Consider the following 16361-nt stretch of genomic DNA (forward strand, 5'->3'; position numbering starts at 1 on the left):
TTTTTTCTCATGAAGTCCAATTTGTCTGTTTTTTTCTTTTGTTAACTGTGCCTTTGATGTCATATCCAAGAAATCATTGCCAAATCCAGTATTGTGAAGCTTTTGTCCTACATAATTTTCTTCTAACAGTTTTATTGTTTTAGGTCTTACATTTAAATGTTTGATCCATTTTGAGTTAATTTTTGTGTAATGTTTTAGGTACAGGTCCAACTTTGTTCTTTTACACGTGGACATTCCAGTTTTCCCAGCATTATTTGTTGAAAAGACTGTCATTTTCCCATTGAGTGGTTTTGGCACCCTTGTCAAAAATCATTTGGGCATATATGTGAGAGTTTATTTCTGGGCTGTCTATTCTATTCCGTTGGTCTATATGTTTCTCTTTTTTTTTTTTTCTTTTTTTAAGTTTTTTGGCCACGCTGTGCGGCATGTGGCATCTTAGTTCTCTGACCAGGGATCGAACTCACTCCCCCTGCAGTGAAAGGGCAGAGTCTTAACCACTGGACCTCCAGGGAAGTCCCTATATGTCTGTCTTTATGCCAGTACTACACTGTTTTGATTATTGTAGCTTTGTAGTAAGTTTTGAAATCAAGTTGTGTAAGTCTTCCTGTTTTGTTCCTCTTTTTCTTTTCTTAAAAAATTTTTATTGAAATGTAGTTGATTTACAGTGTTGTGTTAATTTCAGGCATATAGCAAAGTGATTCAGTTATACACACACACACATATACTTTTTTAGATTCTTTTCAATTGTAGGTTATTACAAGATATTGAGTGTAGTTTCCTGTCCTTGTTGGTTATCTATTTTATATATAGTCGTGTATATATTTTAAGCCCAAACTTCTGATTTATCCCTCCCTGCTCCCCACACCTTTCCCCTTTGGTGACCGTAAGTTTGTTTTCTATGTCTGTGAGTCTGTTTCTGTTTCGTAAATAAGTTCATTTGTATCATTATTTTAGATTCCACATATAAGAAATATCATATGATATTTGTCCTTCTCTGTCTGACTTCACTTAGTATGATAATCTCTAGGTCTTCTTTTTCAAGATTGTTTTGGTCCCTTGAGATTCCATATGAGTTTTAAGATGGGTTTTTCTATTTCTACAAAAAATATCATTGGGATTTTGATATGGATTGCACTGAATTTGTAGATCACTTTGGGTAGTATTGACATTTTAATATTAAGTCTTCCAGTTCATGAACATGTAATGTGTTTCCATTTATTTATGTCTTCTTTAATTTCTGTCCACAGTGTTTTATAGTTTTCATTGTACAAGTCTTTCACTTCCTTGGGTTAACTTAATTCCTAAGTATTTTATTCATTTTGATGCTATTGTAAATTGATTTATTTTGTAATTTACTTTTTAGATTGTTAGTTCATGTATCAAAGTACAACTGATTTTTTTTTTTGATTCTTTGGTCTCGCCCCCACTTCTTATTTTTATTTTTTATATTTTTTTATTTTTAAATATTTATTTATTCATTTATTTATTAGGCTGCATTGGGTCTTAGTTGTGGCATGCAGGATCTTCGTTGCAGCACATGGGATCTTTCACCGCGGAGCGCAGGCTCTTCATTGTGGTGTGCGGGCTTCTCTCTAGTTGTGGTGCGTGGGCTCCAGAGCGCGTGGGCTCAGTAGTTGCAGTGCGCAGGCTTAGTTGCCTCACGGCATGTAGGATCTTAGTTTCTTGACCAGGGGTTGAACCCACGTCCCCTGCATTGGAAGGCAGATTCTTAACCACTGGACCACGAGGGAAGTCCCCAGAAGTACAACTGATTTTTGCGTGTTGACAGTGTATCCTGCTGCTTTGCTGAATTTATCTGTTTGTTCTAACTGTGTATGTGTGTTTGTGTGTGTGTGTGTAATCTTTAGCGTTTTCTGCGTATAAGATCATATCATCTGCAAACATATTTTACTTTTTCCTTTCCCTCTTAGATGTCTTTTATTTCTTTTTCTTTCCTAATTGCCCTGGCTATAACTTTCAGTACTGTGTGGAATAGAAGTGGCAAAAGTGGGCATTCTTACCTTGTTCCTGATCTTTGAGGAAAAGCTCTAGTCTTTGACCATTGTTCACTGTGGGTCTTCATATATGGCTTTTATTATGTTGAAGTAGTTTTCTTCTAATCCCCATTTTTTAGTGTTTTTATCATGAGAAGATATTGAATTTTGTCACATATTTTTTCTGTATCAATTAAGATGATCATGTGGGGTTTTTTTCCCTTTATTCTGTTAATATGGTGTTTTACATTGATCGATTTCCTTAAGTTGAACCATTCTTGTGTTCAAGGAATAAATCCTACTTGGTCATGGTGTATAATCCTTTTAGTATGCTGCTGAATTTGGTTTGGTACTGTTTTGTTGAGAATTTTTGCATCAATGTTCATAAGGGATATTGCTTTTTTTTTTTGCGGTACGCAGGCCTCTCACTGTTGTGGCCTCTCCCGTTGCGGAGCACAGGCTCCAGACGTGCAGGCTCAGCGGCCATGGCTCACGGGCCTAGCTGCTCCGTGGCATGTGGGATCTTCCCGGACTGGGGCACGAACCCATGTCCCCTACATCGGCAGGCGGACTCTCAACCACCGCGCCACCAGGGAAGCCCAGGCATATTGCTTTGTAGTGTCTTTGTCTGGCTAAGTCTCAGGGTAATGCTGGCCTCATAGAAAGAGTTAGATAATGTTCCCTTCTCTTCAGCCATTTTTTGTTTTGTTTTGTTTTGTTTTTGTTTTTTAAAGTTTGACAAGCATAAGTGTTTGGTAGAATTCACTAGTGAAGCCATTGGGTCCAGCACTTTTCTTTGTCAGGAAATTTTTGATTACTGATTCAATCTCCTTACTAGTTAGATTTTCTATTTCTTCATGATTTAGTATTGGTAGGTTTTGTGTTTCTAGGAATTTAAACATTTCATCTAGGTTACACAATTTGTTGGTATACAATTGTTCATAGTATTTTCTTGTAATCCTTTTTATTTCTATAGAATTGGTAGTAATGTACCCACTTCCATTTCTTATTTTAATAATTTGAATCTTCCTCTTTTTTTCTTAGTCCATCTAGCTAAATGTTTGTCAATTTTGTTGATCTTTTCAAAGAACCAGCTTTTGCTTTTATTGATTTTCTCTACTTTTCTGTTCTCTATTTCATTTATCTCTGCTCTAATCTTTATTATTTTCTTCCTTCTGCTAGCTTTGAGTTTACTTTGTTCTTTTTATTTATTTTTTTCCTTGTTCCTTAAGTTGTAAAGCTAGGTTGTTAATTTGAGATCTTAGTTTTTTTGTTGTTGTTTATTTTTTATTTTATTATTATTATTTTTTTGAGATCTTAGTTTTTAATGTAAGCATTTGTAAATTTCTTCCTTAGCACCGCTTGTAAGTTTTGGTATATTGTATTTTCATTTTCACTTATCTCTAAGTATTTTCTAATTGCCCTTGTTATTTCTTCTTTGATCCAGTCATTGTTTTAAAATGTGTTGTTTAATTTTCACTGTATCGTAGATTTTCAAGCTTTCCTTCTGTTATTGATTTCTAAATTTATCTCATTGTGGTCAGAGAAGACACTTTGTATGATACCTATCTTTTAAAATCTGTTGAGACTTCATTTGTGCCCCAGCATATCATCTATCCTGGAAGATGTCACATGTGCACTTGCGAAGAATATGTATTCTATTGTTGTTAGGTAGAGTGTTCTGTATATGTCTGTTAGATCTATTGGGTCTGTTGCATTCTTTAAATCCTTTATTTCTTTACTTATCTTCTGTCTAGTTATTCTGTCCATTACTGTGAGTAGGGTATTGAAGTCTCCAAGTATTATTGAAGAACTATTTCTTCCTTCAATTCTGTCAGTTCTTGCTCCATATATATAATTTTTTTAAGATTTATTATTTATTTATTTATTTGCTTACTTATTTTTGGCTGCATCAGGTCTTAGTTGCGGCATGTGAGATCTTTGTTGAGGCATGCAGGGTCTTTCATTATGGCGCGCAGGCTTCTCTCTAGTTGTGGCGTGTGGGTTTTCTCTTCTCTAGTTGTGGCATGCAGGCTGGGTGGGTGGGCTCTGTAGTTGTGGCATGCGGGTTCCAGAGCACATGGGTTCTGTAGTTTGCAGCACGCAGGCTCTCTAGTTGAGGCGCACAGGCTCAGTATTTGTGGCTTATGGGCTTAGTGGCCCCCTGGCATGTGGGATCTTAGTTCTCTGACCAGGGATTGAACCCGCGTCCCCTGCATTGCAAGGCAGATTCTTTACCACTAGACCACCAGGGAAGTCCTTGCTCCATATATTTTGATGGTCTCGGTCTGTCAGGTGCATAAATGTTTCTAATTATTAAATCTTCTTTCTGTATTGAACTTTTTATTAATGTGTAATGTCCTTCTTTGTCTCTTGTAAGCTTTTTTTATTTAAAGTCTGTTTTTGTCTGATGTTAGTCCAGCCATCCCTGCTCTCTTTTGGTTGCTATTTTCATGGAATATATTTTTCCATTCTTTCACTTTCAATCTATTTGTGATTTTGAATATAAAGTGAGTCTCTTGTAGGCAGCCTATAGTTAGATAGTGTGTTTTTATCCATTCTGCCATTCTCAGTCTTTCAATTATAGAGTTTAATCCATTTGCATTTAAAGTAATGACTGATAAGGAGGGACTTCTTTCATTGTGCTGTTTGTTTTCAATGATTTTAGATTTTTTGTCCCTCATTTTCTACATTACTGTATTTTTGTGTGTTTAATCAGTTTTTTGTAGTGAAATGGTTAAATTCCTGTCTCGTTTCCTTTTGTGTATAAGCTGTAGCTATTTTCTTTATGGTTACCATGGGGATTCCATTTAACATCCTAAAGTTATAACACTCTAATTGAATTTATACCAACTTAACTTCAATAACATACAAAATTTTTGCTCCTTTACAGCTCCATCCCCACCCTTTTTGGTTGTTGATGTCACAAAATTACATCTTTATACATTGTGTGCCCAAAAATATAAACTAATAATTCTTTTAAATGCATTAGTCTCTTAAATTATGTAGAGAACAAGATCTGGAGTTACAAACCAAAGTTGCAGTAATATTAGGTTTTAAACTGATAGTTGGTTGTTTTTATTTATGTATTAGTCTTTTAAAATCATGTAGAAAACAAAAAGTACAGTTACAAAACATTGTTACAATAATACTAGCTTTTGTAATTGCTCATGTATTTTACCTTTATCAAGTTCTTTATTTCTCCATATGCCTTCAAATTACCATCTAGTGTTCTTTCATTTCATGTTACAGGACTCCCTTGAGCATTTCCAGCAGGGCAGGTCTGGTGGTTATGAACTCCCTCAGCTTTTGTTTGTCTGTGAATGTCTTAATTTACCCCTCAGTTTTGAAAGACAGTTTTGCCACATATAGGATTCTGGGTTGACAGGTGTTTTTTTTTTTAGCGCTTTGATTATATCTGCCTTCTTGCCTCCAAAGTTTCTGATGAGAAATCTGCTCATAATCTCACTGATGATCTCTTGTGTGTGACAAGTAGTTTCTCTATTGCTTTCAAGATTCTCTATCTTTTTTTTTTTTTTTTTTTTTTTTGCGGTACGTGGGCCCCCCACCGCTGCGGCCTTTCCCGTCGCGGAGCACAGGCTCTGGACACGCAGGCCCAGCGGCCACGACCCACGGGCCCAGCCGCTCCGTGGCATGCGGGATCCTCCCAGACCGGGGCACGAACCCACGTCCCCTGCATCGGCAGGCGGACTCCCAACCACTGCGCCACCAGGGAAGCCCAAGATTCTCTATCTTTTGAAAGTTTGATTACAGTGTGTCTCACTGTCTCTTGGAGTTCATTAAGCTTCTTGGATGTTTACAGTCATGTCTTTCACCAGATATGGGAAGTTTTCAGCCATTATTTCTTCAAACATTCTTCCCTTTCCCTCCTCCCCTTCTCCAGTTTACACGATGCTATGTTGGTTTGCTTGATAGAGCCCCACAGGTCCCTTAGGCTCTGTTCACTTTTCTTCAGTCTTTTCTTTCTCATCCTCAGACTCAATAATTTCAATTGTGCTATCTTCAAATTCCCTGATTCTTTCTTCTGCCTTTGAATAATCCCTTTAGTGATTTTTTAAAAATTTAAGTTATCATACTCTTCAGCTCCAGAATTTCTCTTTTGATTTCTTTTTAGGTTTTCTAATATTTCCATTTTGTTCATACTTTGTTTTCTTGACATTTCCCACATCTTCCTTTATTTCTCTGAGCATCTTTAAGACTGTTGTTTTAAAGTCTTTAAATTAAAAACAAAAACAAAACAAAAAATGCACTAGGCATTTGAGGAAAAAAAAATTCTCATTACAGAAACTGCTAGCTTAGGAACATATTACGAATCCAAGTTTACATAATTAAAGTGAATCTTTGGATGAAAAACTAAATAAATTCTTTAATATATCTCCCAACAGGTCGTTTTTAGGGAAAGTTTCTGTTGATTTATTTTTAAATTTTATTTATTTATTTTTTTTGCGGTACAGGGGCCTCTCACTGTTGTGGCCTCTCCCGTTGCAGAGCACAGGCTCCAGATGCGCAGGCTCAGCGGCCATGGCTCACGGGCCCAGCCGCTCCGCGGCATGTGGGATCTTCCCAGACTGGGGCACGAACCCGTGTCCCCTGCATTGGCAGGCGGACTCTCAACCACTGTGCCACCAGGGAAGCCCTGTTGATTTATTTTTTTCCTTTGTATTGGCCACACTTGCTTGTTTCTTTGTGTGCCTTGTGATTTTTTTGTTGAAAACTAGACATTTGAATCTCATAATTTGATCACTCTGGAAATCAGATTCTCCCCCTTTCTCCAGATTTGCTGGTTTTTGTTATTATTATATTTTTAAATTGTTGTAAGCTGTCTCTGAACCAAGGGTCAGCCTAAGGTGTAAACTTAAGGTCTTCTCAGGTCTTTTCTAAGCCTTTCCCTGGGCATGCATTGGTTACTTTGAAATTTTTTCTGTATATGAAGTTGTTTTTGAACGTCCTAGTCTTTGATGTCCGGCTCCCAAAAGGGAATAAAGAAAAATGAAGTGGGGAGGAAGGGGACCACCCCTTTAATTCCCCTGAAGGTCACTTCAGCCAGAGGGGTAGGGGCTTGCAACAGTGGGAGGAGGTACAACAACAGTGGTTGCCTACCTCTTTGTCTCTACCTTTGTAATCAAAAGCAGCAGTCAGTGATCACAACACAGATCCCAGATATTTGAAGGACAGGTTCCTTTTTGACTACCCTCGCTTCAGCAAGCTACGTGCCAGCTGTTCCAAGAACAGGTGCACAGCTGCCTGTTCCCTAGCTGGGGGTGGGAGGGTGAGAATCTGCTACTGAGCTCAGAACTGAAATTGCCTGAAATTAACCACAATTTACCATCCAAGTCTTCTCCTGGAAATTATAAGCCTTCAATAGACTCCAGAGTTCCAAAATAGTTAGACAGATTCTGCCAGTGTAATTGTTGTCTAGGTGGGGAGACAGATTTCTGATGCAGCATCCTCTGCAGTGCAGATTTAATTTGTCTTTATTAGACTGAAGTTTCACTTCATTCCACATGTTTATATCCTACACCACTTTTTCTGTCGGGTTATTGTTTTGTTTGTTTTTTGTTAGAGCTCTCTCTTTATATTTAGCTCTTTGTATATATTACACATTTTTTCCCACTTTTTTTTTTTTTTTTTGCGGTACGCGAGCCTCTCACTGCTGTGGCCTCTCCTGTTGCGGAGCACAGGCTCCGGACGCGCAGGCCCAGCGACCATGGCTCACGGGCCCAGCCGCTCCGCGGCATGTGGGATCCTCCCGGACCGGAGCACGAACCCGTGTCCCCTGCATTGGCAGGCGGACTCCCAACCACTACGCCACCGGGGAAGCCCCCACATTTTTTAATTTATCTTTTGATCTTTCTTATGGTGGGTTTTGCCATGCTTTAATATTTTATTTTTATGTGTCTGAGTTTATCCAAAGTATCTTACATAGTTATGTTAGTCAGTACTTGAACATATACAAAAATGTGTTCAGTTTCTGGAAGAGCAAATGAGAAGTTGGTAACATTGGTTGCCTTTGGGTAGCTGGAGTTACCTCTCTGGATTGTGGGGGGTGTTCTTTTTCTTTTCTTTTTTTCAAATCTTTAATAACCATTAGAACAAAAAGAAGAAAAGCAAACCAAAACCTGCAGCAGAACCAAGTAACAGTATCCCAGATTCCAATAAACTGGTTTCCATTCAAGAGGAACAGTCTGCGCCTTCCTCAGAGAAAGGTAGTATTAATGGTTACCATGTCAACGGTGCCATCAATGATACTGAATCTGTGGACTCACTCAGTGAAGGTATGGAGGCACTTTCAATAGATGCCAGAGAATTGGAGGATCCTGAGTCTGCCACACAAGATATGCTGGATAGAACAGGTGAGTACATTAACAACAGGTCTTTGAAAAGTTCCATTCTATTGAAAAATACAGGGGCTTCCTGGTTGAGAAACCAATCAATAAATTAAATCTAGTTAGTCTTTTACTTTTTAGTTTTGTTACCTCTCATGTGAAAGAGTCACATTTTGTAATTATCAAAGGCCTAGAAAAATATAATTCTTGTTCCATTGTCTCATATTTTAATTTTAGTCTAAATCAGCCTTATGGAAATCTTCTAATTTAATAGTCCCGTAGTACTTAGACATTACAGAACATGACCTTAAGGTGTTTTTTTAATTTCACACTTATTAAGGAAAATGATGATGATGAGTTGATGTTGATATTATTATTCTAAAACCCAACGCAATGAGGAATATATAAGCATAACTGTAATCCCATGGCTTTCATTAGAAGTAGACTGTTGGTTTTTTTAGTCCCACATTTGTTTTTTAGTAAAGAATTAAGGTTAGTTTTATTTGTAAATTCAGGTATCTTGTACATTTTGTTTCATTAACCATTTTGATGAGTGCTGGGAATATATTTTTTAAGATAGGCTTTTTAATTACTTGTTTGTTAATCCAGTTCTACTTGCTCTGTTGCTGCTGGCTTTATAAATGTAATGCCAATTTTAAAATTATGCTGTACTTTTCAGATGTTCTTTTATTGATTAGTTCACATGCACACACACACAAAGACTTAGAGAAAAACATAGCACCTCAAACAAACCAGAGATAGTCAATGGCTTTCATTTTCTTCTGAACTAGCTTTCCTCTCATTTCCTAACGCTTTGCCCTTTCTATTCCCTAAAGCTTTTAAAACCCTTCTTTCCCTGGGACAGTGTAAAAATCTTTTCCTCGACATAACTTACAGAAGCTTGTCAGAAGGTGGTGATATTGACTCTCTTCACTTTCTTGTGCCCAGAACTACAAGGAAGTTACCAAGGTACAGGGAATTAGCTAGCCTGTCTGGAGATGGGTTCACAAAGCACCCTCCTCTTCAGTTAGGATGCCTTTTAGGGCTAAGCCAGATAACACTCATAGCCTCACTGACTCTGCTCTTTGTTCTATTTTGTCAGTTGATTCTGTTCACAACCTTTAAAGAGGCATCGTTTTGGCGCGTTTTTACCTTTTTTCTTTGTGTATATTTTAGACTGCTTGATTGACCCCTAAATTGTGCTCTAATATACTGGCCGCTTCCTTTGACAGGATCCATGCTGGAGAATGGTGTCTCTGATTTTGAGTCCAGGCCTTTGACTGTGCACTCTGCTCAGAATTCTCAACAGAATAGAAATGCTGCCAAATCTCTCTCAAGACCTGCCATAGGACCTCAGCTTTCAAATCTAGGAATGGAAGGTGTTCCACTCTCTTCCACCAACAAAAAGCTAGGTAAGTCAGAGGCCTTCCTTTGAGAGAAAACAATAAAATCTGTGTTTTTAGCTCAAGAGGGCAAATTATCTTTGTTCTCATAGGTAAGGTTTCAGAATGGGCAGCAGGTAATACTTTTTCTGTTTTCCAGGCAGTGTCTACCCACCCTTTCCCCGTTTTGGGTACACAGTTGGAGTCTGATAGTAGTTTAGATGCTGTACAGTCTTGCTACAATAATGGGGATCGTTTTTGTGAGCGAAAGTCAAGGATGCCAGGATGACTTTTCTGCTAACATTAACGTGTTTGTTTTATTTGCTTTACTGCAACATTTCTGTGCTATTTCCTTCACTTTTATGTCCTGGTTGACTCAACAGTAGAAAGCTCTGCCATCTCTGAAATGACACTTTGAAGAAATATTTTAATTTCTCTTCACAACTTCATGCTCTTACTGATACCTGTAAGACTATAGCTTTAAACAAGGTCATTTTCTCTTAAGCATTTACTTAGCATTGACTGATGATAGCCATTTGCTTTTCTTTTAAACTATAATAGTTATTTAAATAATCAGCCAATAATTAAACAGATTGAGATAATAGCCCTTCTGCCATACATCTAAGCATGGCAGTCCACTCACCTGAACAAATGAAACAGAGAAATGTAAAAGACACTTGTAACCTGTAGCTCTTTATTGAATTATTTATTCCACATGAGCCAAACTTAATTAGCGAGGCTCTCCTTTTTCATCTTTCTAATATAGTCCTCAACTTGGTGCAGAAAGGCAAGTCTGAGACTGTTTAGTCAAGCAAAACTGAAGGCACAGGGCTTGAAAGCTTTTAGGTAGATGTTAAAGAAATCAAGTTGAGATGAGGAAGGATTTAAATAAAAAATTGAAAATCTGTATCTTGGCACATTATACATTTGTTAGATCAGTTATTCCAACTACCAGTTGTAATAATTTTGACATTGGTGAATATAAAAAGGTTAACAGAACTCTCAGAAACTGGTTAAAATGTGTTGGGTAGGTAAATGTATTTCATCTTTATCTCCAGTGTTGGCTTACCCACATACAATGCTTCAAACTGTACTACCGAGAAAGAACTTTATCAGTTTTGTAATGTCTGCATGGTGAATTGTATTCCACTAAATCCTGTTATTTAGAGAGTTTTGAAAATTTGGTACCTACTGACATAGGTTTTCTTTTAGTTTTTTTTCTCTCTGTGTTTCATTTCATTTTGGATAGTTTCTAAAATTGACGTCTTCAAATTTATTAATCTTTTTTTCTTTAATAGTTTTTAATCTGCTGTTAATCCAATCCAGTGTAGTTTTCATCTCAGACATTGTGTGTTTTGGTTTTTTTTTTTCATCTGTAGAGGTTCAGTCGGGGTCTTTTTAAATATCTTCTATGTCTCTCCTTAACGTGCTTAGGCTTTTCCTCTACCTTCTTGAACATATGGTATCTGATTATATTAGCTCCTTTGATGTCCTATCTACTTGATTCTACATCTGTGTCATTTCTGCACCTGTTTCTATTCATTGATTTTTCTCTTCATTATGGATCAGTCATATTTTTCTGCCTCTAGTAATTTTTTATTGGATGCCAGACATTGTGAATTTCTCTTTGTTGATTGCTAGATATTTTTATATTTCTTTAAATATTCTTGTGATTTATTCTGGGACTGTTACTTGGAAACAATCTGAAGCTTGCTTTTTTAAGCTTTGTTAGATGGAAATAGAGCAACCTTTAGTCTAGAGCTAATTACTGAGGCAGTACCCTTCTAAGTACTCTACCTGGTACCCCACTCTGGCTGGTATGAACATGAACTACTCCTGGTCTGGGTAAGCTCTGAGGATTATTCCCCCTGCTGCTTTCCAGTGGTTCTTTTACCCGAAACATCGGGTAGTTTCTGCACACCCATGCACTCAGAATCCTCTGTAGGTCTTTGTACAATTTTTTCATTTTTGTGTAGCTTTCTGCTCTCCAGTATTCTGCCCTGAGAATTCTAGCCACCTTGGCCTCACTGAATTCTCAACTCTGTCCCCTCAATTCAGGGAGACTTCCAGGCTCAGTTTCGGATTTCTCCTCCTTGCATTGCAGCCTGGAAACTCTCTTATGGCAGTAAGTTGGGGCAGTCACAGTCCTCACTTCTTTTGTGTCTGTTTTCTTCGCAGGGGGGTTGGGGGTAGTGGGTGAGAAGTACTCTGCCTATTGTTCATTGTCTGAAAACCACTGTTTCATATATTTTGTGTGTGTCTGAAGTTTTTTAAGACAGGAGGGTAAATCCGATTCCTATTACTCCATCTTGTCTATAATACTTACTTAAAAAAAAAAATCTATGAAAACATTAGTTTTTTGTTGAGGAGTGTGGCCATTTAGGAAGTATTCTTAGTCCATGTGACATTTGTTACGTTACATGCTTAGGTGTTCAGATCCAGCTTTCAAGTCACCTGTGCTCCTTTTTTTATTGGGGTTTTTTCAAGGTTCTAATATTGAAAAATCTGTGAAAGACCTCCAGCGCTGCACAGTGTCTCTTGCACGATATCGAGTTGTAGTTAAAGAAGAGATGGATGCTTCCATTAAGAAAATGAAACAAGCTTTTGCTGAATTGCAGAGCTGGTAAGTTACGTTGCTTTTGATATCAGTAGCACGAAAATGATCGTTTAAAAAAGATGGTTAGTCATTCACCAAATTCTTTAATTCCAAACTCTTAACTACTCTACATAGTGGAGAAAGACTTAAAAATCCTATGCTGTGTTTAGCTTTCTGCTTCATTCTACTTGTGGTCACAGTGTGGGAATGAGTGGTAGAGAGAACTCATAATGCTTTAGGAATGGGCCTAAATTAATATTAACATTGTTCGGAAAGGGACAAATAATTAAAGAGTAGGTCATGCATCCTTACATTAGGGTCTGTCTTTTAAACGAGGAATCTGTAACCAATGACATGATGTTTTTGAACAAAGTTATAAAGTAGAAAAGATGTCTTTGTTTTCCTAATGCATCCCACCCTAATGGTCTCTTCTGTGCCCTATTATTAATCATTGATTTATTTTAATTTTGTGTTTTTTAAGCTTGTTTTTAAAAATTCTATCTTAAAATATATGTGTTCTGTAGGGGAAATAGGGTTTAGTAGTTAAAGAGGTTTGAAAATACTTAAATTTTTTTTTACTACTGGACTTCTTAATGCCTTTTCAGTGCTAATCTGCATTGTGAATTTACAAGAGGGAGCTATTTATCGAATATATTTGATTATAGATTAGAGAATCTTTGGGAGGAGAAATATATTCTAATTTTTTTCTAGAACACTGAAGCTGTTTTAACTATTAGATAGTAAAGTGGTAACTAATTTTTAAACCATAACTCCTTTCGGGGGAGTATTTGCATTTTATAAGGGACTTTTTTGAAAATGGAAAAGACCTAAGGACCAAATTAAGTAAAATGATAGGAAGACAAGCAGCTAGGTTGATATTTGGGGATTTAAGACTGTCCATTCTGCTTACTTGTAAAACTTGCGTGGATCTGAAATGTGAGAGGAAGTTTTCATGAATAGGGAGGACCTGCACCACTCTTCCTCCCAACCGTCCATCCGTTTTCTTGCCTGTCTATGGGCTGGTTCCCGAGGTCATATTCAGCCATGTCTCTGTTCACAAACTTAGTCTGGTCACTTCATGCCACAGCAGACAAAAGATAGAGGGAGTGTGGGTAGCCTCAGTCCTCCTGTTCTGTGGAATTGAAGAAGGGAGTGAATTAACAAAGATGTAGAATAAAGCCTCCAGAAAGTTGCTGACCACGGCTCTTATCATTTGCAAAGTGTAGAGTGGCCCACGAACCAAAAAGTACTTTTAGGATAATTCATCTGCTAGTCTACCCATGCTTTGTCCTGAATCCCGAGTTTCCCCTTTCAGGTTTTATAGCTAGAAATTCAAAGTCATATCTTCAGTTTTTCTTCTATACATTTTTGCTCTAGCCAGATTACTCGTCTCAAAACTTAACGTACACATTTCCTCTTCCATATACTAGTTAAGGCCATTTTTCCAGCCTAATAATGCTCTCCTATATTTTCTGCTTATCTAAATCCAACCAATTCTCCAAAATTCACCTTTAATAAACTAACTTCCCCTGGAAATTTCTCTAGGTAGCTGATTTCTCCTCTTCCTGACCCTCTGGGAGAAAGCCCCATGCCCTTTGCTCTGGATTATTATCATATCAGATATTGTTGGCTCAAGAAAAGAATAAAGAGCTAAGAGTAGAGCATCACAACTTTGCCTTGACAAACCTCCGGTCTCCATGATTATTTAGTGTACTGATTACTTAGCCACAGGATCTGATTCCATTCAGAACCAGCCTGAACCAGGAAGTACAGTTCCGGGAGAGAGATTTGTGAGTCCTTGTTGACTTGGAACCCAGTCAGGGGGAGCCTCCTTTAATAAATGACAAATGAAATGGTTTCCTGCCTAGAAACTGTGTATTTAGGATTGATTAGCAGGCGTAGAAACCAGGTCAATTTAACTTGAGGAAAGACATTACCTGCCCTTTTCTGCTGGTGTAAAGCCTTCTCTCTGGATGATTGGGTTTTTAAACTGGCTTATTTCAATGCCCCTGTAATTTCTACGTCAAGATATAATTGGCAGGTGAGCTAACTCCTTTTGGCACTGAACCGGAGCTTGGAGTTAATGTCACTTAGGAAGCCATTTTTTGTGTTGGTTACAGTATAAGAGAAAAGAAAAGCGTTCTAACAGATTTGCAACGGTAAGATTACATTACACCTGACGGGGCATTAGGGGAATTATGCCGACAACTGCTTTCCCATCGAGGCCAAATGAAAGCTGACATTTACCTGTGGGAAGGTAAAAGCAGAGGCGTCCCAGGATGTAAAACGTCAAATCTGTTCTTATTGGTGATCCAGTAATAATCATCTCTAGACCCAGGTTTACTTTTCTTGTTAATGAATAAAATTTGTCTGACACATTGTTGGAGCTCCTAGCTGACAAGTTTAAGGCTGTTAAGGAGTAGGGCATGAAGTAGAACATGAGGCTGGAGTGTGTAAACTACTTCGTACAGTTGTCATAATATGTGTCGGTGAAAAGTGCCAACAAAATACACACTCAGCCTGCCTTTTAAATAAAATTTCTGTTTTATTGAAAGTCAAAAGGTACTTACTAAAAGGAGAAAATGGCTAATAAATTTGGGATTCTACAGCACATAAAGTCAATGTACGCCTGTGCTTAAGACTGGAGTTTTTCCTGGCTGATTCCTCATTCACCTTAGAAAAGTTATTTCCTTTTATTTGAGCTTCTCTTTTCTTCTTATAATAAACTTAACAAAGGCTTTTAGATCCTTAAATGTAAAGCCCATCTATAGAGATGCTGAAAATTTAGAAAATAATTTTATGAATGAAAGCACTTTCAAAAATGTCTAAAAACCATAGAAATAAAGGAATGGGCTACTGTTATAATGTGTTATCAGAAAGGTACCTAGCACTCTTTAGTTTTAAGTTATTCTTCAGTTTTCACATGTTTAGTACATTGATATCTTATTTCTACTAGTTGCCTCCATGGTTCTCAATATTCTTTGATTTAAAATTCTAACCCTTGAACCATCTGTGAAAATAACTAAATAACATACGAAGATTACTTGACAGTGCCAAACATGTTCAATCATACTATCTGATTTATTCATCCAGATTTCTGTCCTGTGCAGAGGGAACTTTATATTTTACTTTACTATTAAAAGGAATTTGAGTCTTAGGTTAAGCTATTTGCCTAACATGACATCGTAAGTTGCAGACTCAGTATTTGAATCTGTGTGTTCTGACTCCCAGTAACCTATGCTCTTCATCCCACCCATCACTGATGGCTCACTTCCCCACTAAAGCTTGAGAAGAAGGCTAGAGACTCTTGGTGCATATCTCATATGTTATCTCCTCCTCCGCTTAAAGGCTGTGTAACAGAGAAACCCCACTGCAGGGAATTTAGGGACTAAGGAATTCAGTTGTTATAGAATAGGGTTAGAATGAAGAGGACCAGGATTTTGACTGAGCCTATGAACATCTTTAAAGGATTTTTTTAGTTCAATAAAACAAAACTATAAGAAGGACCATTCCATCCAAAATATTTAATGTTCTTTTTATGTTGTAATTCATAAGGGCCTAAATCACTCTTCTTAAGTCACAATTTGGAGTGACTTGCAATTCAGATATTCTTCAGGTCAGATCTTAGTTGTGGGAAAGGCATGAAGATTTCAAGAGAAAGGTTACTGTGGAGGGGGTCAATTAGAAAAGATTTCTGGGAGGAAATGAATCATTATCAAGCCTTGAAAACGCGTGGAATTTACACTGGCAGAAAGGGCAGGGATCCTTTAAGAGATATGATATAAGCGAAGGCATAGAAGGGACATGTAGGGACTTCACAGTGTAGCTAGAGCTAAGGGGCAATAGTTGAAAGTAGTGAGAGATAAGTCAGAGGCTAAAGTAGAAGGAGAGCGTTTGATGAAGGAATCTGAATTTTGTTTTTCTTTTTTTTTAAGTTTCCTTTATTCCCTCTTATTTTTACTATATTTCCCATAATTATAACAATTGTTTTTAAAAAAATAGAAGTCATATAACTCTACCACCTTAACACATAATTAATTTT

The 16361-nt window shown here is 37.4% G+C and overlaps 1 protein-coding gene across 1 annotated transcript in view; it reads left to right on the top strand.

Annotated features, from left to right (window-relative positions):
- Positions 1 to 16361, top strand: part of SPATS2 (spermatogenesis associated serine rich 2) — a 134996-nt gene that overhangs the window by 101576 nt on the left and 17059 nt on the right. Inside the window, exons 6-8 of the mRNA XM_082665095.1 lie at positions 8107 to 8368; positions 9574 to 9753; positions 12211 to 12346. Coding sequence (XP_082521221.1) covers positions 8107 to 8368; positions 9574 to 9753; positions 12211 to 12346 — 578 coding nt within the window. The remainder of the gene's footprint in view (positions 1 to 8106; positions 8369 to 9573; positions 9754 to 12210; positions 12347 to 16361) is intronic.

The sequence above is a fragment of the Grampus griseus genome (assembly GCF_964374135.1).
Source record: "Grampus griseus genome assembly, chromosome: 11".
Lineage (NCBI taxonomy): Eukaryota > Metazoa > Chordata > Mammalia > Artiodactyla > Delphinidae > Grampus > Grampus griseus.